Source organism: Girardinichthys multiradiatus, chromosome Y, assembly GCF_021462225.1.
Source record: "Girardinichthys multiradiatus isolate DD_20200921_A chromosome Y, DD_fGirMul_XY1, whole genome shotgun sequence".
Taxonomy (NCBI): Eukaryota; Metazoa; Chordata; class Actinopteri; order Cyprinodontiformes; family Goodeidae; genus Girardinichthys; species Girardinichthys multiradiatus.
In genome coordinates this window covers 24,114,767-24,141,098 of record NC_061818.1, presented here as the reverse complement: position 1 = coordinate 24,141,098, position 26,332 = coordinate 24,114,767, and the positions used below count along the sequence as shown (strand labels likewise).

The 26,332-nt window shown below is 39.3% G+C and overlaps 1 protein-coding gene across 1 annotated transcript in view; it reads right to left on the bottom strand.

Annotated features, from left to right (window-relative positions):
* LOC124864983 (phospholipid-transporting ATPase ABCA3-like) overlaps positions 1 to 20,556 on the bottom strand; it is a 29,898-nt gene extending 9,342 nt beyond the window's left edge. The window contains 21 exon segments of the mRNA XM_047359955.1: positions 34 to 123; positions 126 to 308; positions 1,372 to 1,678; positions 1,761 to 1,959; positions 3,147 to 3,245; positions 4,101 to 4,251; positions 4,700 to 4,910; positions 5,001 to 5,156; positions 5,469 to 5,623; positions 5,719 to 5,848; positions 5,956 to 6,102; positions 7,869 to 8,050; positions 8,138 to 8,311; positions 9,472 to 9,592; positions 11,082 to 11,198; positions 11,289 to 11,548; positions 11,685 to 11,850; positions 13,820 to 13,947; positions 16,689 to 16,935; positions 18,837 to 18,932; positions 20,270 to 20,556. Of these exon segments, the coding sequence (XP_047215911.1) occupies positions 34 to 123; positions 126 to 308; positions 1,372 to 1,678; positions 1,761 to 1,959; positions 3,147 to 3,245; positions 4,101 to 4,251; positions 4,700 to 4,910; positions 5,001 to 5,156; positions 5,469 to 5,623; positions 5,719 to 5,848; positions 5,956 to 6,102; positions 7,869 to 8,050; positions 8,138 to 8,311; positions 9,472 to 9,592; positions 11,082 to 11,198; positions 11,289 to 11,548; positions 11,685 to 11,850; positions 13,820 to 13,947; positions 16,689 to 16,935; positions 18,837 to 18,887 (3,274 nt within the window). The 5' untranslated portion in view covers positions 18,888 to 18,932; positions 20,270 to 20,556.
* Positions 20,557 to 26,332: the final 5,776 nt, after the last annotated feature.

Genomic DNA, 26,332 nt, shown 5'->3' with positions numbered 1-26,332 from the left:
GTCTCTTCAAATCAGGGATATCCTGTCCTGTACTCACTCTGAGCTGGCTCCTTGCAGCCTCTGACAGGTTTCTAGGCATGGGGTAATTGCCTGTCAGGATGGATGCATTGGGCCCAGCTAAACTTTGAACAGAGCACTGTCCACCATCATGAGGGCTGTGGCAGGTGTGTGGTAGCCCTGGTTGTTGAAGTAGGCTGTTGCCTCTGAATACTGGCTGGTCCTGCCAAGGAAGGCAGCACCTACCACGCAACGCTCGTTGAAGCTGCCGCTTTCTGCTTTTGCATTGGTCAGGACGTAATCTGTGAAGTCTAAACAGTCAAAAAGAAAAAACAATTTGTGATTTAATTTCTTTATTCAATTTGGTTGAACTCAATATTATTTGGCAGCATCAGGCTGTGGGGAAGCATTTCTTTAGCAGAGTCGATGAGAAAATGAATACAGTTAATTGCCAGGAAATCCTTAAGGAATACCTGTGCAAAAGGTGGAGTTTCACCTTCCAGCAAGACTCTAAACATACACCCATACCTAAAATGGATGGGCTTAAATCAAAACATATTAGTGTGTGAGATTGTCCCAGGCAAATCCAGAGCTAAATCAAATTGAGAATCATTGCCATGACTAGAACTTTAATGTTCGCTCGCCATCAAGTTTGGCTGAGCTGCAGCGATATTGCAAAACAGAATGGGTGAAGGTTTCATACTCTAGATCTGGAAAGCTGGTAGAAACATACCCAAAAACATTTGCAGCTTTAACAGCAGCAAAAGATCTGAACACATATGCATGCTACATTGCTCAGAGTTTTACTTTGAAACAACCTCGAAAGCCATGTATCATTTTTTTTATCACTTTAAAACGATGCACTGCTTTGTGATGGTCAGTTATATAGAATCTCAATAAAATACGCCACAGTTTGTAGTTGTAACAACTCAATGTGAAGAATTTCACATTTGATTACTTTTGCAAGGCACAATATAAGTGCTTTTTACAACCAAATACAGCTCTTGTCTTTTTTTGTCATCTATTTATGTCTTTCCTATTTATATGTTTAAGTTGACCTGCCTGGTTGATCCATGGTCACAGTTGTGGATTTGCTTCTGATCCTCAGATAGGCCCTTCACTGTAATTTTCTGACATTTTGCCCCTAATTGACCATATTTGCAGCCATTTCTAAAGTCTTTGAGTCAGCCAACAAGACTTTGCATTTCCTGTGCCCAACAGAATATTTAGAGTCTGTTTTGGGTCACATAGAATCTTCTTGAGTGCCACCTTTTGGTAGTTTGATTCACTTTTAAGAAAGAAATTCCCTTTACACAAGACGTTTGTAACCATGTAAGTTAAGCACTAAAACTTTTTTTTCTTACAGTGTCTCACCTGTGATGTTTCTGAGCTCACCCAGCTGGGCTAGGAGCTGGGAGGTATATGTGTTCGCTAAGGAAGAGGCAAGGAGGTCCGCCCTAGGCTGCAAGGCCACAGGGACCCTGGTGGGACCGTAGCGGCTGAGGGCCAGCCTCAGCAGCGGAGCATCCTGGTGGTTGGGAAAGGTGTTCGCCACCACTAAGGCCACAACAGTGAAGATCAAAGGGACCAAAAACTGAGCCACCATCACCTTCCAGTTCCTCCAGCTGTACTGCGCCCTCTTCAGAAACATGGCATAAAACTGCTGCAGGTGGAGTCTTACCTGTCAGAGAAAACCATGCAAACCTCAAACAGAGCTGTAGAAGTCATATGCTGAATATAACATAAGGCTCCTGAAATCTTACCCCTGTGTTCAGCTTAATGTTTGACCCATCCTCAGAGATGAGCGTGCCACTGTCTGTGAAATCGGTGACATCTGTCAGGCCACTGATGCTGCTGGCATCATCGGTGGTCCAGTCATGGGAGCGTCTCTCGTGTTGGTACTGAAGGGCTGGCAGCTGGATCGCCTGAATGTCCAAACTAGAATCCACAAGCTTTCAAACTCTGCAAACATAAAAATAGATCACAGAGTTTTTTACTGCCAAGGAAAACATATGTGGATCCAAGAAAGAAAAGTCTCATTAAGTCGGGATTTTGCCTTGGGAAAGTCAGAGATCCCTGGTCACCCTTGAGTTTAGAACCAAATGCATATATGAAACAAAAGTTGCACTTTTGACAGTTTTTGTCTCATTAAACCACAAGCACACATGGTGCTGCACAGAGTCTACCAGAGATCACATTCCTTTAGTAGGCATTGTGGTCATGGAGGAAAACAACAAGTAAATCCTTCAGGAGTCTTGCAACTAGAAAATGCCCATCTCGGATGTGGCCCCATTCTGACCTCTGACACAAATCCAAAGCAGTTACCAGTGAATAAATGTTCCCAGTAGACATTCTCACCACATTTACATAGAATTATGAAAAAGAAAGAAATTATATATAATCAATAAAGCCTTTCAGGTCTTGTTTTGTCTCATTCTTTGTTCAGACACCTTTAAGATTTCCAGCAGTAGTAGGATATTATCGTCACACTGTTTTGCTTCAATGCAAAGTGAAATACACCTTTTTCACAATTAGAGCTATAAAATTAGATATGAAATCTTTTATTGGGGTTTTCAAATAAAGGCTAGATTCTGTTAATTTTTTATGTTTTCGGCACTGTGTAAATGACCAGAACACAATGCTAGACTCTCAGTGTGACTTGTAAATAACAAGGCTTTGGGAGCAGTAAATTCATAATTTAATAGCCGGTTTCAGCAGCACACAGCGTTTAGTCCTCAGCAGAGGAAGCGGCTATGTGCTCGTTGCCGCAGATACACGATTAAACCCATGAGGAAGCAGAATAAAGTGATAAATCAGGAGCTGGAACTGGAGTTATATGAACAAAGTGGGGGAGCCAAACATTTGCTCTAGTTTCAACTTGAAGACAAATATTCCTTTAACAAATAAAAGGTGTGGCTGAAAATCTGAGCCTTTCACAAAGAAACAAGGACACCAGGAATTCTCCATAGGGGTTTATGATGCTGAACAAAAACTAATAAACAAGTTCAGCACAAAGCCATTAATGCAATATAGTGTCAATCTATTGCAATGATTTCCATTATCCATGGTATAGAGTTGTTGCATATATAGAGAAAATCCAAAACGATGGGGGAGAACAATGGAGCGAGAAAAGATCTCATGTGTCCTACCTGAGGAAAATTTCTTCCATGGTGGTCACTGAGGCCCCATAGCTTGCAATACCCAGTTCCTCTTTGTTCATTTCTAGCTCAGCGAACAGCAGCTCAAACCTGCATGAACACGCAAGAGAGAAGATGTGTTACCCTGACCTTCATATGCTGACTTTTGACTAGGATTGGGCTGGTTATCAGGATCAAGGTATACCAAGGTTAAAAAAGTTAAAGTTTCAAAACCACTGAAGGTTTCCGACACACTGTCCCTACAGTACGATGAGAGGCCAGAGAAAATACCAGAGTATGGCATTTTTGCCCAGCTGCATGAAGCAAAGAGTAACACAGCATCACCCCTCCCCAACGTGTTGCAGTGCATTGTTGGTCAGCTGGATAAAAGACTGCTTATAAGCTGCGTATCTTTAAAGCAGCTGACTGCAGGCTGTACCCCAGCAGAAAGTTATAAGTAACCTTTTAATATTAGCTTGTTCTATCAGTGCTACTCTATAAACATTAGAATGACAAAAAAAGTATATTATGTGCAATTAACAAAACTATTTCTAGGTAAAATTATTATAACTGTTGCTGCTGTTGCTTAATGAAATCATGTTATAATGTCTGAAATAAATTTGTGTGTAAATACCATGAAACTGTGATAACTGTACTCAGAATCCCATATACCTGTTTAGGACTGATGTATAGTATATCTTTCTACTGTTTGCCCTGTGTAAAAAGAAAATAGCAAAAATGTTGATTTTATATGTAATGAAAAATATTTGGCCGCAGTTAACAGGCCAACTGACTCCAGCTCTTAATATTAAACAAAATGTACTCATATTTGTTCTGGACAATATCCATCTTCTCTAAAACAGTAACAGTCACTTATTTATGGATTTTAGGCTTTGTGAATCTGATACCTAGTCCACTTCACACCCTGTGTTTCAGGATGAATGATCTGGGGCTAGACTAACTCACTTGCTGGTGCTTTCTTTAGGCAGGATGTAAGAGAGCTCGGCTCCGGCGCTGCTCTCCAGTGTAGCGTTGGGAACATACATGTGAACATGGTGTGTGATCTCAGACACATTACAGAGGGCGTCTTTGACCATCACCATGTGGTAGCCAGCACCTGCCAAATAAAAGCAGTTTTATATAAGCAATATTAATTTTACTTTTATTTTATAATTATTTTTTTATTATTCTTGTCACACAAAGATACTTAAAAAGGATTCGCAATAGAACACAATATGAAATAAAATAAGTGGAGTTTTTACTCACTAACAAATCCAAAATTGGACATTTTAATACTTTATTAAATAATAAAATTGCCAAAGTCACTAATCCAAATCTTTAAAACCAGTAAATCCAAAGGGCCAACATATATTAAATCTTATAGATAAGCAATGGGATGTCACTCAAGTTCATATGTGTGTGAGGGGAAGTGACCCAATACCCATTTTCTTTTCTTATGTTCACAATTCTTGTCTCCTCCTTTTTTCCAAAAAGTCAAAAAATGTTATGTAAAACCCCAACGGCAATGGCCTGCTGCTGCACTTTCCACCTTGTTCTACCCTTACCATATTTGTTCTTCAGGAAGAGCAAAGAGCCGCAGCACTGCAGCTTGCCACCTGCCATGATGGCGATCCGGTCACCGAGCAGGTCAGCCTCGTCCATGAAGTGAGTAGTGAGGAGGATGGTGCGGCCTCGCTTCTCTCCCTGTAGAAGGTCCCAGGTGGCCCGTCGTGCTGATGGATCCATACCCGACCTGGGCTCGTCTAGCATGACGACCTGGAGGCAAGAGCAGAGGAGATATTCACTGATGGAGGGGAAACAAAGATTAAATGAATGACTATGAAAAGTGTTTGCAAAGTTTCTAACCTTGGAGTCTCCAATGAGGGCAATGCCGATAGAAAGATTCCTCTTCATGCCGCCAGAGAGGGTCTTGGAGCGAGAATGACGCTTGTCCTCGAGATTCAAGATGCTGATGATCCGATCCACCTCGTCCGAAATTTGCTCCTTGGGGAAGCCTTTTAGCTGGACGTTACAAACAGTTACATGATAAACAATAATTTGTTTCTAATTTATTAGCAGCACATTTTAAATTTTTAAGTCAACAGGAAAGGAAAAGATTTTGACCTCCAGTGGTCATTATGTTTAGCTGCTAAAAGTTAGCAGCTGACACCTTAAACCTGCAGTTAGTTAGGCGGTCGTTCTTGAAAACAATCGTACCAGTGTAAAACAGGTCACTTTTACAGTCCACAAGTTTAATGTTTACACATCTAAAAATAAATGCTGTAGTGTATACAGTGTGTTCGTGCTTCTACACTTTTCTGCATTATTGAATACCTGTGCATAGAAGAGCAGATGCTCTCTCACTGTGAAGTTATCAAACAAAACATCGTGCTGGGGACAGAGACCCAGACTGCGTCGGATAAGAGCCATGTCCTGACAGATGTCATACCCGTTTATGTATGCCCTGCCCCTGTTGGGTGGAAACAAACCTGCGATGTGAAGAAAAACAGCACAGATACCAGTTAGGGGACTCATTTATTTGCATGGACAGCATTTGCTTCCTGTGGTGTTTGTGACTGGTAACCTGTAAGCATGGACAGTGTGGTGGTCTTCCCAGCACCATTGTGTCCCAGCACCACTGTGATCTGCCCCTCGAACATGTTCAGTGTCAGATCTCGCACAGCCAGTCGTGTCTTGTTCCCTACTTTGAACTCCTGGCAGAGAGAAACACCCAGAACCAGTGCACCCTTACCATAACATCTGCTCAGCTGGCACCCAGACCCTTTTTTACCTACTATAGGGTCAGTGTTCAGCTTCTTACCTTAGTGAGGTGTTTAATCTTTATTCTAGACACTACTCCAGCTGGCTCTTCCTCCATGAACTCTCCTTTCATAGCTTTTTCTGCATCTTCTTCTTCCTCCTTCTCGTTTACTAAAGCCATGCGAGGGCTGCTGCACCAGTATGATGGCTGCAGAAAGAAAGGTTTAAAAAAAACAAAAAAAACAGGTATGAGATGCAGTCAGGCCTTGTTTTTCACTTAGAAATGTATCTGGTTTATGATAAGGATGAAACAGATGAAACAGAAGAACACAGCTGACCAGCAGGATTGTTTATGTGAACAAGCAGGGAATGTTTCTTCCTAAAAACCAGAATAAAACTTAATTTTCTGCGCAGCATCCTCAGACACAATGGATGCCGACAAGCGTGCGTCAGTGTCTAAACCACACCCTGCTGGCAGTCCCTTGAATTCGTGAGTTTATTTTTGTGTAAGAATGCATGTGTATGTGAACCATGTTTGTGTTGGCTGGTAGGGACTCTGTAGTTTCCTGTTAGTCTAACCAGCTGAACCTGAAGAGCTCCTTCTGTCCGATATGTTTGGGCCTGCCAAACCACTTTCACTGAAAGCAGATGACTCTCTTAGCTCTGATACAACCCCCCTGCTGGTATCTGGAAGAAGAAAAATGCACCAAAATGATAACCTCCAATCTCAATCTGTGTAAAGTCTGAATAAACTACACCTGCCAAAGAGTGCCTAACTCTAAAATACAGAGAAAAGCAAACCCTGTGCACCATAACTATCTCCATTGGGAGGCTGCAGACAAAATCATAAACTCCATCTTATATACTGGTTTCACAGAGTTCCCAAAACAGTGCTAAACAATCGTTGCCCTAGGAACTTTATTCAATAATGGCCAGCATTGAAGCAACATTCTCAGCAACACCAAATAGTAGCCTCCCCAAACATGTACCTGCATAAAAGTTGTTGCAGTGCAGAAATCAATAAACTTGACTAAAATATTAGTCTATTTGAAGCAATAGCTTTAATTGGGGGTTTTAAAATGTTGCTTTTCTAAGTTCCCACAGAAGCTAGCTGTGCAGAAATTTGAACAGGAAGTGGGTGTCCTCATTTACCTGTCTTGTTTTTTTTATTCTTCTCTTCTCTATAACAAGGCTACAACTAACAGTTTCAAACATAACATCTTAACTATACCTCAGTTAGTCTTTTTATGTTGCGTTATATTTTGTTTAATCAGACTCCATAGCGTGCATTTCGATATAAACTAAAAGTTTTGATATTGCTTTTAGAGTTAGCTTTGCCTTTTCAGTCTAAATATTGGTGCAGGTAGATGTTTATTGGTGCAAACTCTTAGTATCATGAATTAATGCGGATGGTATGTCCACTTTACTATAAACGTCCTCTGGTAGTTTCCAATTACTTTACTGTCATTAATTAACTACCACATTTACTGCTGTAGATATTGTCAATTCATACATTTCAGTTTTATTTTTAAAATTGATCCTGCTTGTCAGTATTATTACATACCATCAACCTGTCTATTTCATATTCTCAACACCCTTTCTGACAGAGTTTTAAAGGTAACAGAAGGTTCCTAATAGGTTCCTAAATAGGTTAAAGCAGATGTAGCGAAGTGTATTTAGATAAAACTGCTTTGAGCTCAAATTTAGTCAAATTACTGTTGATAAAGGTTTTGCTGAAGACCACACATCAGGTAACATAAACTACATGTAAAGTCCTGCATATTATGAAAAAAAGATACTGCAATTCTGGACAATGAAAAAAGGATTTTATCAAGAATTAGGTCCACTTGTTTAGGCCCTCTTTCTTTGACTAAAAAACAAACATAACTGACAAAATAAGTGAAATATCAGTTAGATTTCTTTTGTCAGTCCAAGGAGAATACAAGTCTCACAAGTTTTTCTGCATTGGCGTACCAGTAAAAAGAAGTAAGATGGAAGAGGCACTCCGTACTCCCCAGGAAACACAGCCTCCATGTACCAGGCCACCAGGCCGTAAAGCACCGAGTCGAACAGCAGCAGGCACAGAACCTGGGCCAGGGAGAAGTCATCGTCCACCGTCACAGAGTCAAACATGTTCGACCACTGGATTCCAGTACCTGAGGAGCAAAAAGTTGATAATAAATAAATGAAATGACAAAGAAAACTGTAGTATTTAGGAGATGGGGTTAGATCACAAGGCTCACCTTTGCCTTCAAACATTCCTATAAGCTGTGCTCCCATGGCCATGGCCACATTGGAGATAAGGCAGGCCGACACCTTTTGAGTGTGGCTCAGTAAGTCATAGCGAGGCCACAGGAACAAATAAGGCAGGTAGCTGAGGAAGTAGATGAAGCCGCCTGCTGCTGCTGCCACATTGGCTAAAACCATCAGACAGAAAATTCATCTTAAAAATAGAGGAATGTTACGAAAGAAAGATTACAGCTATGTGCTGCCAGCTGATAAATATCAATAACATAAATAAAAGCAAATAGCTGACAAGCAAACGATTTTTTTGAGAGCTCTTCAAAAAAACATTTCCTTGATTGACAGCATGAATCTGCCCGGAGGTTGAGATGAAGCATTAAGTGAGGAAAAATGGGGGAGAAATGAAAGTGACACGCTTTAAGAGCTGTTTCTGCTTCCATTTCCAAGAAGCACAACATGAACTCCTCAAAAGACCACTTGTAGCAGTAAATGTGACATTCTGAGCACAGCTTGAACATGTATTGATCAAGTGCCATTATCTGTTCCTACAAAGAGCATCTGGGGGGGGCGAGAGCAGCCCAGACAGCTGCAAACACAATGGGAAGAAAAAAACAAGTTTTTGTTGGAAAAGGAGGTCACTGAAGGGGGCTTTTGGTTGGCTTTGGTTTTCATCACTCACCTCTTTCCTTTTTTATGTATAAGTAACCCTTTATAGGGCAACAAATGTAAGATTTAAGTTTCAATATGTAAAGTCACAGGGAAAAGTTGCCACCATTTAAATATATCAGTTATCAACCATCCACAGGGCACAGACAGGGCAGACTGACAGATGATGGCTGGAATGAAGATTGAGAGGGGAAAATTAGGTCAAGATTACTAATGGAAACTTCCTTATGCAGAAGAGATAAGAAAAATTAGTCACAGGTGAAAAACTGCAGTGAAATCACATTTCAAAACAACAAATCAATGCACGAATGCCTGAATCTTAATAGTGTAAATGATTAATCTTAAGCTTTCCAAGACTTTTCTCCTGTACACCTTGTCAGGTGAAATACTTGAGATACTTTTATTGAAAGCTAAAGATTTGTGATCTCAGAAAAGACTTGTCGAAATTCTGATGAAAGATTACCTTGAAATCGTTCTTATACTTCTGTGTTTTATCTTACATGGTTTGAAATCAGAAGGAGCAGATAAACCAGAAACTTTTGTACAAATTGTACCTTTAAGAAAAAGTGCAAGTCATGTAAAAATCATTTTGCCCACACGTACAGCACAAAGAAAGCCAGTTAAAAGGATAATTACTTACCCATTAGACAAAGACAAAACCACCCACCTCGTGAGAAGAAGGCACTGATCATGAAGCTGTAGTTGATGGTGGCGACAGTGAAGGCGAGCAGGAAGACGAAGACCAGTGTGGGGTCGCTGTAGTTCAGCACTGCACCGTTAGGACTCACCTACATCAATAACATGGACTGTTAAGATGTGTCCTGCCTAATGTATAATTTAGACAGTGATGAAAAGAATTTCCAGATAATGTGCTTGAAAAAAATGATAGAAATTTAAAGGACAAAAAACACCAAGTGAACCTTTAGAATCAGTTTCACATAAACTCCACAGATGTAGCACCTTCCCACAGAAGTGTGTGGAAGGTGTTCATCTGCATGTTTTTGTCTTGTTCAAAATGCAAGTACTGCGAAAATATTGGCAGGCAATGTTTTATTTATCTGATTTACTGTTTGTGTTCGTTGATCTTTCCTTTTAGTGTGATTGGCGGCTGCCTGTTTTCTGTCAGCTCACCTAAATACCCCTGCTGCTCATATTAACTTTCTAGCAAGCAACGGAGCTCCATCTGGCTTCAAGTACAGCACTTAGGAAGTGTAGTACATGAAAAGGCCTATCAATCTCTGAATTCAGGAACTGTACACCAGAAATTACTATATATGCTGAGAATGTGCACCTCTCAGCAACTCCACCTCTAAAGTAAAGAATAAAGGTGACAAGTAACTAAATAAAACAAAAACTAAACTAATCTAGGCTCTGCTGGTTAGACTAATAAAGAGAAGCTAAATTATATTAAGCTAAGGAAAATATTAATTCTATCTTAGCTTATCTTTAGACCTTAACTAAGCTAAACTGCATCGGCTAAGCTAAACTATATTAGATAAGATAAGCTAAGATAAACTACAACTAAACCAAGCTGGACTACATCGGCTAAGCTAAGCCAAGTTCAGCTAAACTACATAGGCTAAGCTAAGATAAATTAAGCTAAGCTTTACTACATCGGTTAAGCTAAGCCGAAGTTCAGCTAAACCAAGCTAAACTACATCGGCTAAGGTAAGCTAAACTAAGCTAAGTTGAACAATATCGGCTAACCTAAGCGAAGTTCAGCTAAACTAGATTGGCTACGCTAAGCTAAACAGAGCTAAGCTAAACCACATCGGCTGAGCTAAGCTCAGCTGAGCTAAACTAAGCTAAAGTACATCAGCTAAGGTAAGACAAATTCAGCTAAACTAAACTAAGCTAAACTACATTGGCTAAACTAATCTAAGCTAAATTAAATCGGCTATGCGAACTTCAGATAAACTAAGCTAAACTACATCAGCTAAGCAAAGCTAAAACAAGATAAACTAATAAGCTAAATAAGCTGTTCATTATAATAATAGATGTAGATAGGTATTTAGTTACTAGTACTTTGGTGAATCTGTTTTATTTATTCTTTCTGTTTCTTTTGGAGATTAGATGTTCCTAAATGATTCACAAAGACCACAGCCTTTGTAGTGGATTTGCTGAATCACACCTTAAAAGCACCTAGCTTGAAGTTTTTTTTTTTTACATTCTTAAAATGGATCAATACAGTAGTAAAGCAAATAATACAATGATATACCATAACTTCATGTCACTTTTACATAAGAATAGAGGAGAACATTTTTGTCACTAACTCACCCGGATACAGAGGAGCAGAGTAACAAAGAACACTGAAATGGAGAGGAAGAGAAAGAACATCAGGAACCATGCGCTCCAGTGCAGCCAGTTACTGAGGCCCATCATCCTCATGTACTCCTGAAATGGACAAACAGGGTCGAGGTAATGTATGTTTAACAGTTGAATTAATAATTTCAGCTACTCTTCAACAGAGACTTGTAACAACACCTTGAGCTTCCGTTCCTTCTCCTGCACCACAGCTCGCACTATGTTGAGGGACGTATAAGTGAAGCTGAGCACTAAGAGAAGCGGCAGCTGGTTTTGAATGGCCAAGATGAAGACATCATAGATAAAGTTAGGGTAAGGAAAGCGTGACAGAACCACCCTGGTCATTGCCAGCAGACGGTCCGCTCCGGTTCTGTTGTAAGATCGCATGATGGCTCGGTCCACTGCATGCTGGACAGCCAGAAAGCCCTCACGGAAATAACCTTGGTGTAAAAAATACATTTAAACAACATTAAGTCAATAATATCAATCTACTATCGTTAATCTGGGTTGAAAAAAATTATTCATCAATCAAAACTACAGAATATGTGCACCCTTAACACAAAAATTTAGTCTCACCTGGTGTCCCACCCTCCTTGTCATGCTGCTCGCTTGGGACTGGCAGCTGAAAAAGGGGAAAGAGGCTGAAAGTGTGCCAGTACAGGTCGCTGTTCGGGCTCAGTTTGGACTTCTCCTTAGGTGGGGCATTGCCTGGTGTGAAGGTGAAGCGTAGGTGGTAGCTCACCTGCATGTCAAGAGAGTAAAAATCAAACAAAAAGAGCAAAATCATGATCATATTCAGAGTACACTGAAGCTAATGCTTTATCTCTCTAGTAAAGTTTAAAGCTCTTTTAAAGGCTTCTGTAACTGAAGAGTGCAACTGCTATTCTTTAACTGGACCATATACTTCAAGGTGTCACAATCATCAGTTCAAACTGTTTGATGCAAGTATACATAGCATGGTTATGTCCAGCCTTCAAACCATTCAGGAAGAACACATGTTCTGTGTCCCAGAACCTCACAAATGTATCAGTCCAAGAACAAAAGCAAAAGACTTTGTAAAGATGCTGGTTGAAGCTGGTAAGAGAGTATCTTTACCCACAAGTCCTGTGCCAACACTGAGACAGGGAAAAAAGCTATTAGTCCCAAAGTAACATAAAATGCCAGACTGCATTTTCATTTGTAGGTGATTGGCCATACGTTTAGAAGAAAAGAAGGGAGATTTTACAAGCCTGAGAACACCATCTCAGCTGTGCAAAAGAGGGCGGGCAGCATCAACATCATGCTGTAGGGGGTGTTTTGCTACAGGTGGGATTGGTGCACTTTACAAAATAGATGGCTCATTAGGAAAGAACATCATGTGAAAATGTTAAAGCAACATTTCAAGAAGGATTATTATTATTTATTTAGAAGGATAAAGCTAGGTGCAAGTGAGTCAATGACCAAGAGCATACTCCCAAATGAGTTACAAAGTGGCTTAAGGACAAGATGTTGTGGAGGGGCATTCACAAAGCCCAGATCTCAGTCCCATAGAAGATTTGTAGGCTGAGTTGAAAAGGTGTGCGAGCAGGCCGGTCTGGGAACCTGACACGGTTACACCTTTTTTGTCAAGAACAATGGGCCATAATACCAGCAAACTATTGTGAGAAGACCATGGAGGGGTACCTAAAATATTTGGCCTAAGTAATACAGTTTAAAAGCAAATACTAACAAATACTATAAAAATCAAACTAAAGTTCTGAATTTGATGAAAAAAATTAAAATATCAACAAAATTCTTTCTCATTATTCGGTTTCTTATCAAATAGAAATAGTTTAGGTAATTCTAACCGACTTCAAAAAGGTTTAGCCTGATTTAATGTCAGATTTCTGGTTAAACTGTAAATTGAGCGAAGAATTTGGAAGCACACAGAAAAAATGTAAAAACTTGAGAAATATGACAATACACAATAAAAACACTGTTACCAAATCTAAATATATTTATGTATAGCTACTAAACTGGCTGTGGTGTGCAGCCAGTTTAGTAGCTTGGGGCTTATCTCATTCGACTATTTATAAATGTAACCACACATATTCAGTACTACATTGTAGTATCATGTTATATAATTCAAGTTTTACAAGTTTTCTCATTTTTCTTATTCCTTTATTGCTTTGAAGAATAAGCCTCTAGCATTATTTTTTTTTTAAATAAATGCTTGAAATGAATTAAGGCTTGTATGTTGATGGTTTATTGTTTTACATTATTCTTTTATGCATTTATGACTAGTGCTTTTATGGTGACTTTAAGTAAACTGCAATCAAAATAATAAATGTTGATGATGTAAAGGGACTGAACAGAACTATGGTTATAAAGGTGATTTACTATGTAGCTGTGGTATATTTCCATTCACTGTGGTGAATGTCAGTAGATCTGACAGTGTTTTCCTTTGCAACACATTACTCTAATCTTCATCTAGTTTTTCTGGCTGCACAGGAATGTATATTTCATCCCAAATGTTACTCTCACAGCCAGTAGCCAGTGAAATCAGACTGGATTTTTCCTTTTATTTAAACTGCTGGCTGTGAACCAGTAAACCAAAAGCATTTTAAGGAAGTTGGTCAAAGAGCCTAAACCAGCAATGCTGGTTTATCTTCTCACCCAGTGATCAAGAAAATGATTGTCAACCTGGTATTTACATGCACAAAGCATGTGAGACAGTGTGTGATGCCTTTTACCTGCCGGGGTAGGGGTTCTTCATCATGAGTGAAGGGGTGTTCAAAGACGACAGCCGCCAATATCTGGTGCGACTGGGGGTCGGTTCTGATGTGCTCCTCAAACTGCTCCTTTGTCTCAAAGCCACGCACTAGAACAAAAACAACCACACAACAGGGCCATCAAACTAGAAGGTGTGGTATTCCTCACATGCTCAGCTGTATCTGGGTCTGTTTCTTGGCTTCCACGTTTCTCTCTAACATGCAGGTACATAATCATTTCTGAATACTGTGACTTCCTCAAACAGAGAGATCAACAATGGATAATTATTTTTATTTTCCTGTACAGTGCTTTTAAATCAATTTCTTCTCTGAACTCCTCATTTTCTATTCTTCTATCAAACAGATACACATTTATAGTGAGTGCAGCACAAACTGTAAGCATTATATTAGTGCCAGGGTTAAATCTGGGTCAACAGCCTCAGAAAACAAATATTGCGTAAAGACAATCTGAGGGCATGGAAGGAAATGCAACCAGCTGCCAAACTCAAAGCTTAACCAATCATCGCTGAGATCACTGCTGAAACAGTTGCAGGTCATTTTAGTATAGCTTAATTAGTTAAATAGTCTCTTGTGCCTTTTTGCTGGGAGGCAAAAATACACACCACAGCATGATGCTGCCACCACCATGTTTCTACATGGATGATCAACCTGGTTAGGTATTTGTCTTTATTCCAGACAAAATTAGTCTATATCAAAAAAAAAAAAAAACAAACACATAGACAGACATGTTAATATCAATATTCTGTCAGACGAAACCATCACAAAATACAGACAGTTCCAATGTTTAAAGAAGCTTGACGTATACTATATGTTACAACAGTCAAGGCTCTTGCTATTGAAATGGCACATAAATTTATACATTTAGTTCCTAAGTTAGGCATGGAAAGTTGGAACATTGCTCGCGACAAACATTTGACTTGTAGATGTTCATCATTGAAGCCTAAGGAAGATTCTAAATGCATCCTGAAAACTCACCATCAATTATTTCATTGTGGTTTTACTGTAATCGCACCACAAGTGAGCCATATAAAAAGAGTTGCAGCAGGCTCAAAAAAGGCCCTCTTTAACGTCATCCGTGCACATGTAAAATTTACGTGCCAACGTATTAGCTTGCAGGTACAACTTGTTGGACTGTCAGTTCACATCATCATCATCGCCAACAACTTCTGAAGATATAACCGATGTATTTCACTTAACTCACCACATCCAATTCTTGGTCTGCTAAATAAAAAGATGGAAAATGCAGCTTCTGATTCTCTTTAATTGTAGCAATCACAATAAAATTTTCTTTAGGGTTAAACAAAATGTCATGCTGGACACCTTAACTAGAAGCTCCTGCAGACCAGCACTGTAGGAGGACTGCCTTTTTGTTGCTTCTCAAATTAACATCCTCCCTGCCCAACCTCTAGGTTTAGGTGGACGGCCATATATGGTAGGTTGACTGATGAAATGTGCCATAGCATTTCCATGCTCTGAACAATGCTCTGCTAGATGTTCAAAGATTGTGATATTGTTTTATGACCTAACTCTGCTTTAAACTTCTCCACAACTCTCCCCCCGACCATCTGCTGTGTTTGTTGGTCTGCACAAGGCTGTTTGTTAACTAAAGTTCTCTATTTATACTGTATTTGTACTAAAATTAAATTACCCACAGGTGAGTACCCACAATAAGAGACTTCTAAAGTCAACTGGTTGCACTGGATCCTATTTAGGGGTATCGCAGTAGACGGGTCTGAATGCACATGCAAGTCAATTCAGGTTTTTACAGGCAAACAAAAATTGAAAACCGCATATCCTTTCCTTCTGTTTCACAATTATCTAAAACTTGTTGCTTTTTCACAGAGTATCTGTGTAAAATATATTTACACTCTTGTGGCTGAAATTTGACAAAGCAAAAACGCTCAGGCTGTATATTTATTTTTGCAAGGTGCTGCAGATCTTTGGTTTTTCTTATGATTAAATTCAACAATGAAATTACATTTTCAAAAATATTTTGACATTTTTAGTCCACCAAATATAAGCCAGCTATCATAATTTTTACAACAGTAAAAAAAAAAAAAATCCAAATGAACCCCTATGACTGTAACAATCATTCCATTATTGTTTCATAATTTGTATGTCTATCAGCAGCATTTCACAAAAACTAGATTATTTAATGTTATGTAGATCTCGTGTAGCAGTTAAGCAGTAGTTAAATAATATAAACCCATTGTTAAAAACAATTTTTTATTTTTAGGCATGCTGTCTACGAGATCTAGTGCACATGACAGTAATAAATTCTAATCCAGATAATACCCCTCCAACTTCCCCTCTGAGTTTTTCACCCTTCTAAAATATTCATTAATAGCTGAGCTGGAATCTCACATGACTAACCACAGAAAAGATTGCAATTGCAAAAACTAGTGCATCACCCCATGTTTGCTTCACACTACAGCCACAAGTGCCCAAGTGTCCATCTTTCGGTCAAATTGAAGCCAAATATGTCAGCCTGTCTACAGACCTATCAGGTGCCCTGAATGTTTGTTTGGACAACAAGTCACGCAGAGAAGGTGCAAACAAGTACAGTCATAGCAAAGAAAAGTTATGCTGGTGTCCTGAGGGTGAAGACAAACATGCTACAGTGGTAATGCTCCTTTTCTTTCCCCGAACTTCATTACCAGCTTATACAGGAGTAGGGCGTGGCCTGTTTTTCCTCTCCTGGGAGCTGTTTCCAGAGGAACCAATATTCCCAGCTCTGTCCTGATCTACAAACATTGACAAGGCTGTGGTATTTGTCTAACTGGTTACAATGGTGGTTCCATGCCTGTCATTCTATCTGATTATTATCCACCTGAAGCGAGGGACAGGCTGGCTCGCACGTCCTCTGCCACCTTACGCACCACACTGGAGTTACTGGGCACGTAGCCCAGCTGCAGCTCTCGCATAAAATGTTTTGGTAAAATGTCGACAGCAAAGCTCTCGTAGATAGTGGCATTCGGGTAGTCCTGAAAAGGCACCTTCTGACGCAGCATGATGAGGATGCCGGAGAAAAGCAGCGGCAATAGGATCTCCACTAGAGTTACAAGGATCTGACGTTTCTGAAGAGGAGAAAGTGAGAATTTTTTCTATAGCAGGCTGGCAAGTTAAACCACAGATTAAAATGGAAATACATGGAATAAAGATGGAAATAAACTGCCTCATGTTCACACCTCTTCAGGTTTCGAATTTTGTCACTTGACAGCCACAAACTTAAAAGCATTTTATTAGAATTTTATGTGACAGACCAACGCAACGCAAACATCAGTAGTGCACTCCACAAATCTGGCATAATGAAAAGCCATTCTTGAATGAAAGCCTTAAAACCCCCGTTTACAATTTACCACAAGCCGCGATGGGGCCACAGCAAACTCTGAAGTTGCTCTGGTCACAATTAAACTTTTTGCAGGCAACACATAATGAGTGTGGGAAAACAGCACATACAAAATACAAAATCCCCAATGTGAAACATGGTAGTAGCTGCATTGTGCTGTGGGGAACCTTTTTCTTCAGCCAGAAGACAATGCACATCAAAATTTTGAGATTTTATTGGCAATAATCAGGAAAATACAAATATTATTTTACCTGTACTTCACAATAATGCACTACTCTGTGCTGATCTATCGCATAAAAACCTAGTAAAATACATTATAGTTTGTGCCCGTGATGCAACAAAATTAGGAAAAGTTCAAACATAAAACGCAAATACAAAAAAAAAAAATTATAGTGCTTTCAAAAATACAAAGTCCAAACAACTTTAAATGGCATTAGATTTGTTTATCAATTTATTGTTGCTATTCAATAAAAATGACTGACCTCCTTCTGTCGGGTAATCAAAGCACAAACTGACTCGGACTGTTGCAGCACATTATAAATTCTCTATCAAGGCCCAGTCAGTGTCACAACTAAATATGAGATCAACGTTAGATCATTTATGTAGAACCAATAAATATTACACTTTACTTTGAAAAGAGGGGAAGGGTGGGTTTGAATAACACAGGATGATGTTTGAAATCATTTCTGAAACCAATAATTTATCTTAAGCCAAAGAAACTAAAATCATAATATTTTCGTAGCTTTGATATTGATTCATTATCAGTATATACACAGACATGCAACTTTAAATCAATTAATAACTCTGCTTTGAGAATCACAGGAACAGTAAAAGAGAGCAAAACGAACAAAGTCAAAACTATTTTATTTTCATTCCTTTGTGGCTAAAATGAGACAAATTCTATGCACCTTTATGTCTGTGTTTTTAATGTTAAAATAAAAAATAGACCAAAAAATTGTTGATGAAATTTTATTTAATTTGCTATCAGATGAAAATTCTTTAGCAATCACAATCTCACACAGAAGTTTCAGGAGGGGTTAAGGATTATAAAGCATGCATGCTTTACAGCCAACAGTCCATTTCATTGCTCAATTATCTAAGTTGTTGTGAAATCATTGTCTGGTATTAATGTTCAGCTTTATGCAAGCAGCTACTATCAGCAATGAACAAACAGAGCTGTGCCAGTATTCTCTGTGTGGGTAAAAATCAAACATGCTTAAATAAAAGAATTACTTCCTATCTTTTATATGCTGCCAGACCTTGAATCTGACGATATGGTGTTTCAGGGAAACATTATGTTGGTTTTGTCTCATGATTTATGTCACAACACCTTGAAAAATTAAATAAAGGAAGACAAGATGTTTGTGAAAGCTATATAAGGAAGGAGATAGCAATTGACATCATGCAGCATAATCTAAAGATTTATTTTTAGGTGGCTGGAACACAGTCCAAATTGTTAAATGCAAAATGTTAGTCATTGTATTGAATTTATGGTGTTCCAAATGCCTATTACTCAAATAGTGTTATACAAGCTACTCCTCTGTGATATCAACCATCTACTCACAATACACAGTCGTAAACCCTGGCGGCACCTAATAAGGACAGAAACAGACTGAATGTCTAACTCACCTGCTGAAGATAGTTTTTCCACACCAGCAGTCCAAATTGTCTTATCGCCATATCTGAATTGAAACAAGGCACCGACCAGGCAGCTTTCTATAGGAGCTGGAAAACAAAAGACATGGGGATTTTTTCGGGGGTATTATTGCTTGCTTTTAGGGGGGGTGCCTGTAAGGACCTCTGATCTCTCAGTTTCAACTTAACTGAACAAAACAAAACAAGAAAAGAGAAGTGAAATTGAGCAATCGGCAGTATTTTTATTACCAAGTTACCTTAGTCATCTCCAACAGTTACAGTGTCTTGCAAAAGTTGTCGTTGTTAAAAGAAAGCCATAAAAAAAAGTCCCCTTCATGTAGGGAAGACAGCAAACACTGATCTGACCAGAAACTGCTGTGGTCAGATTAGACCAAATTTTTATTCTTTAACCTACTTGCAAATGCTATGCACATAATGCTATGTGTGGCCATCGCTACTATGAAGCATGTGACGGTTGTATAATACAACCATCACATGGAAGAAAGAGGCTGCAAAAGACTTGGCTCAGGACTCCAAAAAATATTACTTCCAGTCAGAAAAAACATGTTTGTAAAACTAGAAAATTACTTACCTAAATCTATCAGGGGTGTGAGTAATTTTGGGCTTAACGGTAAAATCCCAAATGAAACAGACCAAAGTTGTGGTTGTAATGTAAAAAAATAAACATTGTGAATATCTTTTCACTATAAATCAAACAATGACAATTAAAAGGTGACGTCGAAAATAGAGCAAAAACAATGGTTAAAATGTGTTGTTTCAACTATTTTGTATTATTTAAAAGACAATTTGTACCACTGATATTTCTCTGGAAAACTACCCATGCAAATGTGACCACGGAGATCCATTTGTGAGAAATGCTAAAACATACATAAAAGTGATCGGGATATATAAAATCAAGCCAATGCATTCATTTTCCATCAATGGACTACTATTAAACATCGGTTCTGGCTTTATTTGTGTCTATTTATAACCACGTACCTGAACTCGTAATAACGCTGACAATCGCAGCATATCTGACTTTCACACTGATTTCATTCATTATGATACATCTCGGCTTATTTTACGCATTCACTGTGTAATTCAGTTCAAAAGACAGTGCGATATATATTGAAAAACGACGATTTCCCTATTTAGCTTTCCCAGTAAACAATACGGCTGTAAAGGACATGGATCTTTTCCTGAACACCCAAAACTGCCTTTCTCATCTCTGATTGGCCAGAGGCCGAATTCTGGCTCCACGATTGGACAATACACCTGTCAATTGCTAAGGACTCGAATGAGTACAAACGATGGAGCAAGGTACACACCTTGGAAAAAACGAAATATTAAGGTTTTATCTATGCATTTATATACAAGCCTGCAAATGGAATTGACGTTTTAGAGTTTTATAAAATAAGTAAAGTTACCTTAAAATGAAACGGCTTCGGGAACATAAACGGTGGTCTCTCTCTCCCCCCCTCCAGTCGAGGTGAAAACAATTTCCTCCTTATTTTCTCACACCGGTGCGTAAAACATCACTGCGAGCCTTCTTCCTTCACCCTCACGGTCGATGCGCGGCTGCATCTGGAGGAGCTAAGCGCGTTGGCAGCGAAGCCTGTCCGGCGGTGTCCCTTCCAGTCTGCTGCCTGCCAGAGAGGCCGATGACACTGCACCAGCGGCTGGCTAAAGTCTGTAAATTCATCCACAAAATGCCACCGACCAACAAACGTCAACAAAACACGAAACACGTGATCACAGTTGGATTGTCACGTGATTTCAGCAGCTGGGAGTTGTTTTTTGTTTTTGTTTTTTTTATTCAAACAAACAAAAAAACAACAAATTGATCAGTTTTTGTTCTTTATTAGATCACTGAAAAACATGTAAAAAAAATATATATAAATATTAAAAAATCCCCACGCTGACCACTATAATAATTATTATAATAGAAAAGATAATAATAGTTTGGTAAGATAAAAAAAAAAGTATTAATAATATTTTCTTTAGGGGGTCACCACAGCAGATCAGTTATTTAATTTCATCCAATCCCTAGCATCCTTCTTTGACACACCAGTCCTCTGCATATCCTCTTTCACTGCACCCATGAACCTCCAGATTGGTTTCCTGCGTTTCCATTTCTCTGGAGCATCCAGATTCAACATGATTTTTCAACCAAACCTACTCTTCATCTTCTGCAAAAGTTCTGATCTTTGTCTACAAAATACTCAACCAAAGCTGTCCGTCATCATCACTAACAATGAAATTTTTATCTTCAGCCTTGCCTCCTGTCTTTTTGTTAGTGATACAAGTAAACGTTGCGCTTTGTTTAACACTTTCACACGTTTTGAAACATTCTGCTCCACATAAATAGGAAGATTCAGACTAATCAAAACAACTGTTATAATTTTAACCTGCATGGTAGCAAGTGAACAAGATTAGACAATGTGAATAACTGCAAAAATAGATATGATGATCTTACCATTATGTGCTATTTCAGTCAAAATGGTTCTGATCATGTGCTATACCATTTTTTTATATAGCGATACTAATGAAATAGCTTAAGTAAAAATTACACAAACACTGGAACAAAGGAAAAAAATAGAAAACTGCGGTAGAGGTAGAGACATTAAAATATTAGTTCCCATTTTCAAATGGCCAGATCCAGTTCATTTCCATAATGCATATTGATTGTTGGCTTCTAATTATGCAGTCTGCATGTCATATCCGTTACCAGCATAATTGCTTTCTGGTGCACTGACATGGACAGTCGGGATGGTGAATTTTTCTGTTCGATAATATTTATGTTTTTGACAAAATTAGCAATAAAAAAATCTTGTCAGAGCTTCAGTTTGTAGTTGAAAATGATGTGTTCTTAGGAAGGATCCTACTCATTTTTCATCTCAACACTGGGAATACAAAAGATGGACATACAGATGGATGGATACAGCGAGAGAGGGGAAAATACTGTATATATACAGGTCCTTCTAAAAATATTAGCATATTGTGATAAAGTTCATTATTTTCCATAATGTCATGATGAAAATTTAACATTCATATATTTTAGATTCATTGCACATTAACTGAAATATTTCAGGTCTTTTATTGTCTTAATACGGATGATTTTGGCATACAGCTCATGAAAACCCCAAATTCCTATCTCACAAAATTAGCATATCATTAAAAGGGTCTCTAAACGAGCTATGAACCTAATCATCTGAATCAACGAGTTAACTCTAAACACCTGCAAAAGATTCCTGAGGCCTTTAAAACTCCCAGCCTGGTTCATCAGTCAAAACCCCAATCATGGGTAAGACTGCCGACCTGACTGCTGTCCAGAAGGCCACTATTGACACCCTCAAGCAAGAGGGTAAGACACAGAAAGAAATTTCTGAACGAATAGGCTGTTCCCAGAGTGCTGTATCAAGGCACCTTAGTGGGAAGTCTGTGGGAAGGAAAAAGTGTTGCAGAAAACGCTGCACAACGAGAAGAGGTGACCGCACCCTGAGGAAGATTGTGGAGAAGGGCTGATTCCAGACCTTGGGGGACCTGCGGAAGCAGTGGACTGAGTCTGGAGTAGAAACATCCAGAGCCACCGTGCACAGGCGTGTGCAGGAAATGGGCTACAGGTGCCGCATTCCCCAGGTCAAGCCACTTTTGAACCAGAAACAGCGGCAGAAGCGCCTGACCCGGGCTACAGAGAAGCAGCACTGGACTGTTGCTCAGTGGTCCAAAGTACTTTTTTCGGATGAAAGCAAATTCTGCATGTCATTCGGAAATCAAGGTGCCAGAGTCTGGAGGAAGACTGGGGAGAAGGAAATGCCAAAATGCCAGAAGTCCAGTGTCAAGTACCCACAGTCAGTGATGGTCTGGGGTGCCGTGTCAGCTGCTGGTGTTGGTCCACTGTGTTTTATCAAGGGCAGGGTCAATGCAGCTAGCTATCAGGAGATTTTGGAGCACTTCATGCTTCCATCTGCTGAAAAGCTTTATGGAGATGAAGATTTTATTTTTCAGCACGACCTGGCACCTGCTCACAGTGCCAAAACCACTGGTAAATGGTTTACTGACCATGGTATCAATGTGCTCAATTGGCCTGCCAACTCTCCTGACCTGAACCCCATAGAGAATCTGTGGGATATTGTGAAGAGAACGTTGAGAGACTCAAGACCCAACACTCTGGATGAGCTAAAGGCCGCTATCGAAGCATCCTGGGCCTCCATAAGACCTCAGCAGTGCCACAGGCTGATTGCCTCCATGCCACGCCGCATTGAAGCAGTCATTTCTGCCAAAGGATTCCCGACCAAGTATTGAGTGCATAACTGTACATGATTATTTGAAGGTTGACGTTTTTTATATTAAAAACACGTTTCTATTATTGGTCGGATGAAATATGCTAATTTTGTGAGATAGGAATTTTGGGTTTTCATGAGCTGTATGCCACAATTATCCGTATTAAGACAATAAAAGACCTGAAATATTTCAGTTAGTGTGCAATGAATCTAAAATATATGAATGTTAAATTTTCATCATGACATTATGGAAAATAATGAACTTTATCATAATATGCTAATATTTTGAGAAGGACCTGTATTTTTAACTCTGTATTCTCTTTCCATATTTAAGCAAACCTGAAAATAGTTAAAGATCATACTATTCCAGACTGTAACACATCTGAACACACCACCTGACAGTGAACTATGGCAGTGGCAGTGGCGATTCCATTTTGTCTAACGTTTACATTTCCATTTGTGGAAAAAACAAATCTTAGCAAGCAATATACAGTGTGTGGCTGAGAGTAAGAAAAACATTTTGTCTGTCTGTCAGGGTAAGGGTTATCAGAATGCTTTCATGTATGATTATTTACTGCTTGATCATTTGTTATGTAAAACAAGTCTAAATGTCTCCAGACTGTAAGTCACTGTCAAATTATCAACCCCATGCTATGGTGATGCTTTCCATGTTCCATGTTTTAAATTTAGATACTTTCTAATTTTTCTGTGTTTTATTAGCTTCATTTGCACAGTATATATATATGTATGTATATACAGTGCCTTGCAAAAGTATTCGGCCACCTTGAACTGGTCAACCTCTTGCCACATTTCAGGGTTCAAACATAAAGATATAAAATTCAAATGTTTTGTGAAGAATCAACAACAAGTGGGACACAATCGTGAAGTGGAATGAAATTTATTGGATGTGTCAAACTTTTTTAACAAAAAAAAACCTGAAAAGTGGGGTGTGCAATATTATTCGGCTCCCTTGCGTTAATACTTTGTAGTGCCACCCTTTGCTGCAATTACAGCTGCAAGTCGCTTGGGGTTTGTCTCTACCAGTTTTGCACATCGAGAGACTTAAATTCTTGCCCATTCTTCCTTGCAAAACAGCTCGAGCTCAGTGAGGTTGGATGGAGAGCGTTCGTGAACAGCAGTCTTCAGCTCTTTCCACAAATTCTTGATTGGATTCATGTCTGGACTTTGACTTGGCCATTCCAACACCTGGATACGTTTATTTGTGAACCATTCCATTGTAGATTTGGCTTTATGTTTTGGATCATTGTTTTGTTGGAAGATAAATCTCCGTCCCAGTCTCAGGTCTCTTGCAGACTCCAACAGGTTTTCTTCCAGAATGGTCCTGTATTTGGCCCCATCCATCTTCCCATCAATTTTGACCATCTTCCCTGTCCTTGCTGACGAAAAGCAGGCCCAAACCATGATGCTGCCACCACCATGTTTGACAGTGGGGATGGTGTGTTCAGGGTGATGAACTGTGTTGCTTTTAGACCAAACATATCGTTTTGCATTGTGACCAAACAGTTTGATTTTGGTTTCATCTGACCAGAGCACCTTCTTCCACATGTTTGGTGTGTCTCCCAGGTGGCTTGTGGCAAACTTTAAACGAAACTTTTTATGGATATCTTTGAGAAATGGCTTTCTTCTTGCCACTCTTCCATAAAGGCCAGATTTGTGCAGTGTACGACTGATTGTTGTCCTATGGACAGACTCTCCCACCTCAGCTGTAGATCTCTGCAGTTCATCCAGAGTGATCATGGGCCTCTTGGCTGCATCTCTGATCAGTCTTCTCCTTGTTCGAGATGAAAGTTTAGAGGAACTTGGTAGATTTGCAGTGGTCTGATACTCCTTCCATTTCAATATGATTACTTGCACAGTGCTCCTTGGGATGTTTAAAGCTTGGAAAATCTTTTTGTATCCAAATCCGGCGTTAAACGTCTCCACAACAGTATCTCAGACCTGCCTGGTGTGTTCCTTGGTCTTCATGATGCTCTCTGCGCTTTGAACAGAACCCTGAGACTATCACAGAGCAGGTGCATTTATACGGAGACTTGATTACACACAGGTTGATTCTATTTATCATCATCAGTCATTTGGGACAACATTGGATCATTCAGAGATCCTCACTGAACTTCTGGAGTGAGTTTGCTGCACTGAAAGTAAAGGGTCCGAATAATATTGCACGCCACACTTTTCAGTTTTTTATTTGTTAAAAAAGTTTGACACATCCAATACATTTCATTCCACTTCACGATTGTGTCCCACTTGTTGTTGATTCTTCACAAAAAATTAGAATTTTATATCTTTATGTTTGAAGACTGAAATGTGGCAAAAGGTTGAAAAGTTCAAGGGGGCCGAGTACTTTCGCAAGGCACTGTATATATTTTGGACACACCTTCTCATTCAAAGAGTTTTCTTTATTTTCATGACTATGAATATTGTAGCTTCACACTGAAGGCATCAAAACTATGAATTAACACATGTGGAATTATATACTGAACAAAAAAGTGTGAAACAAATGAAAATATGTCTTATATTCTAGGTTCTTCAAAGTAGCCACCTTTGGCTTTGATTACGGCTCTGCACACTCTTGGCATTCTGTTGATGAGCTTCAAGAAGTAGTCACCTGAAATGGTTTTCACTTCACAGGTGTGCCCTGTCAGGTTTAATAAGTGGGATTTCAAGCCTTATAAATGGGGTTGCGACCATCAGTTGTGTTGTGCAGGAGGTGGATACAGTACACAGCTGATAGTCCTACTGAATAGACTGTTAGAATTTGTATTATGGCAAGAAAAAAGCAGCTAAGTAAAGAAAAACGAGTGGCCATTTAATAAATGAAGGTCAGTCAGTCCAAACAATTGGGAAAACTTTGAAAGTGTCTCCAAGTGCAGTCGCAAAAACCATCAAGCGCTACAAAGAAACTGGCTCACATGAGGACCGCCCCAGGAAAGCAAGACCAAGAGTCACCTCTGCTGCGGACGATAAGTTCATCCGAGTCACCAGCCTCAGAAATCGCAGGTTAACAGCAGCTCAGATTAGAGAACAGGTCAATGCCACACAGAGTTCTAGCAGCAGACACATCTCTAGAACAACTGTTAAGAGGAGACTGTGTGAATCAGGCCTTCATGGTAAAATAGCTGCTAGGAAACCACTGCTGAGGACAGGCAACAAGCAGAAGAGACTTGTTTGGGATAAAGAACACAAGGA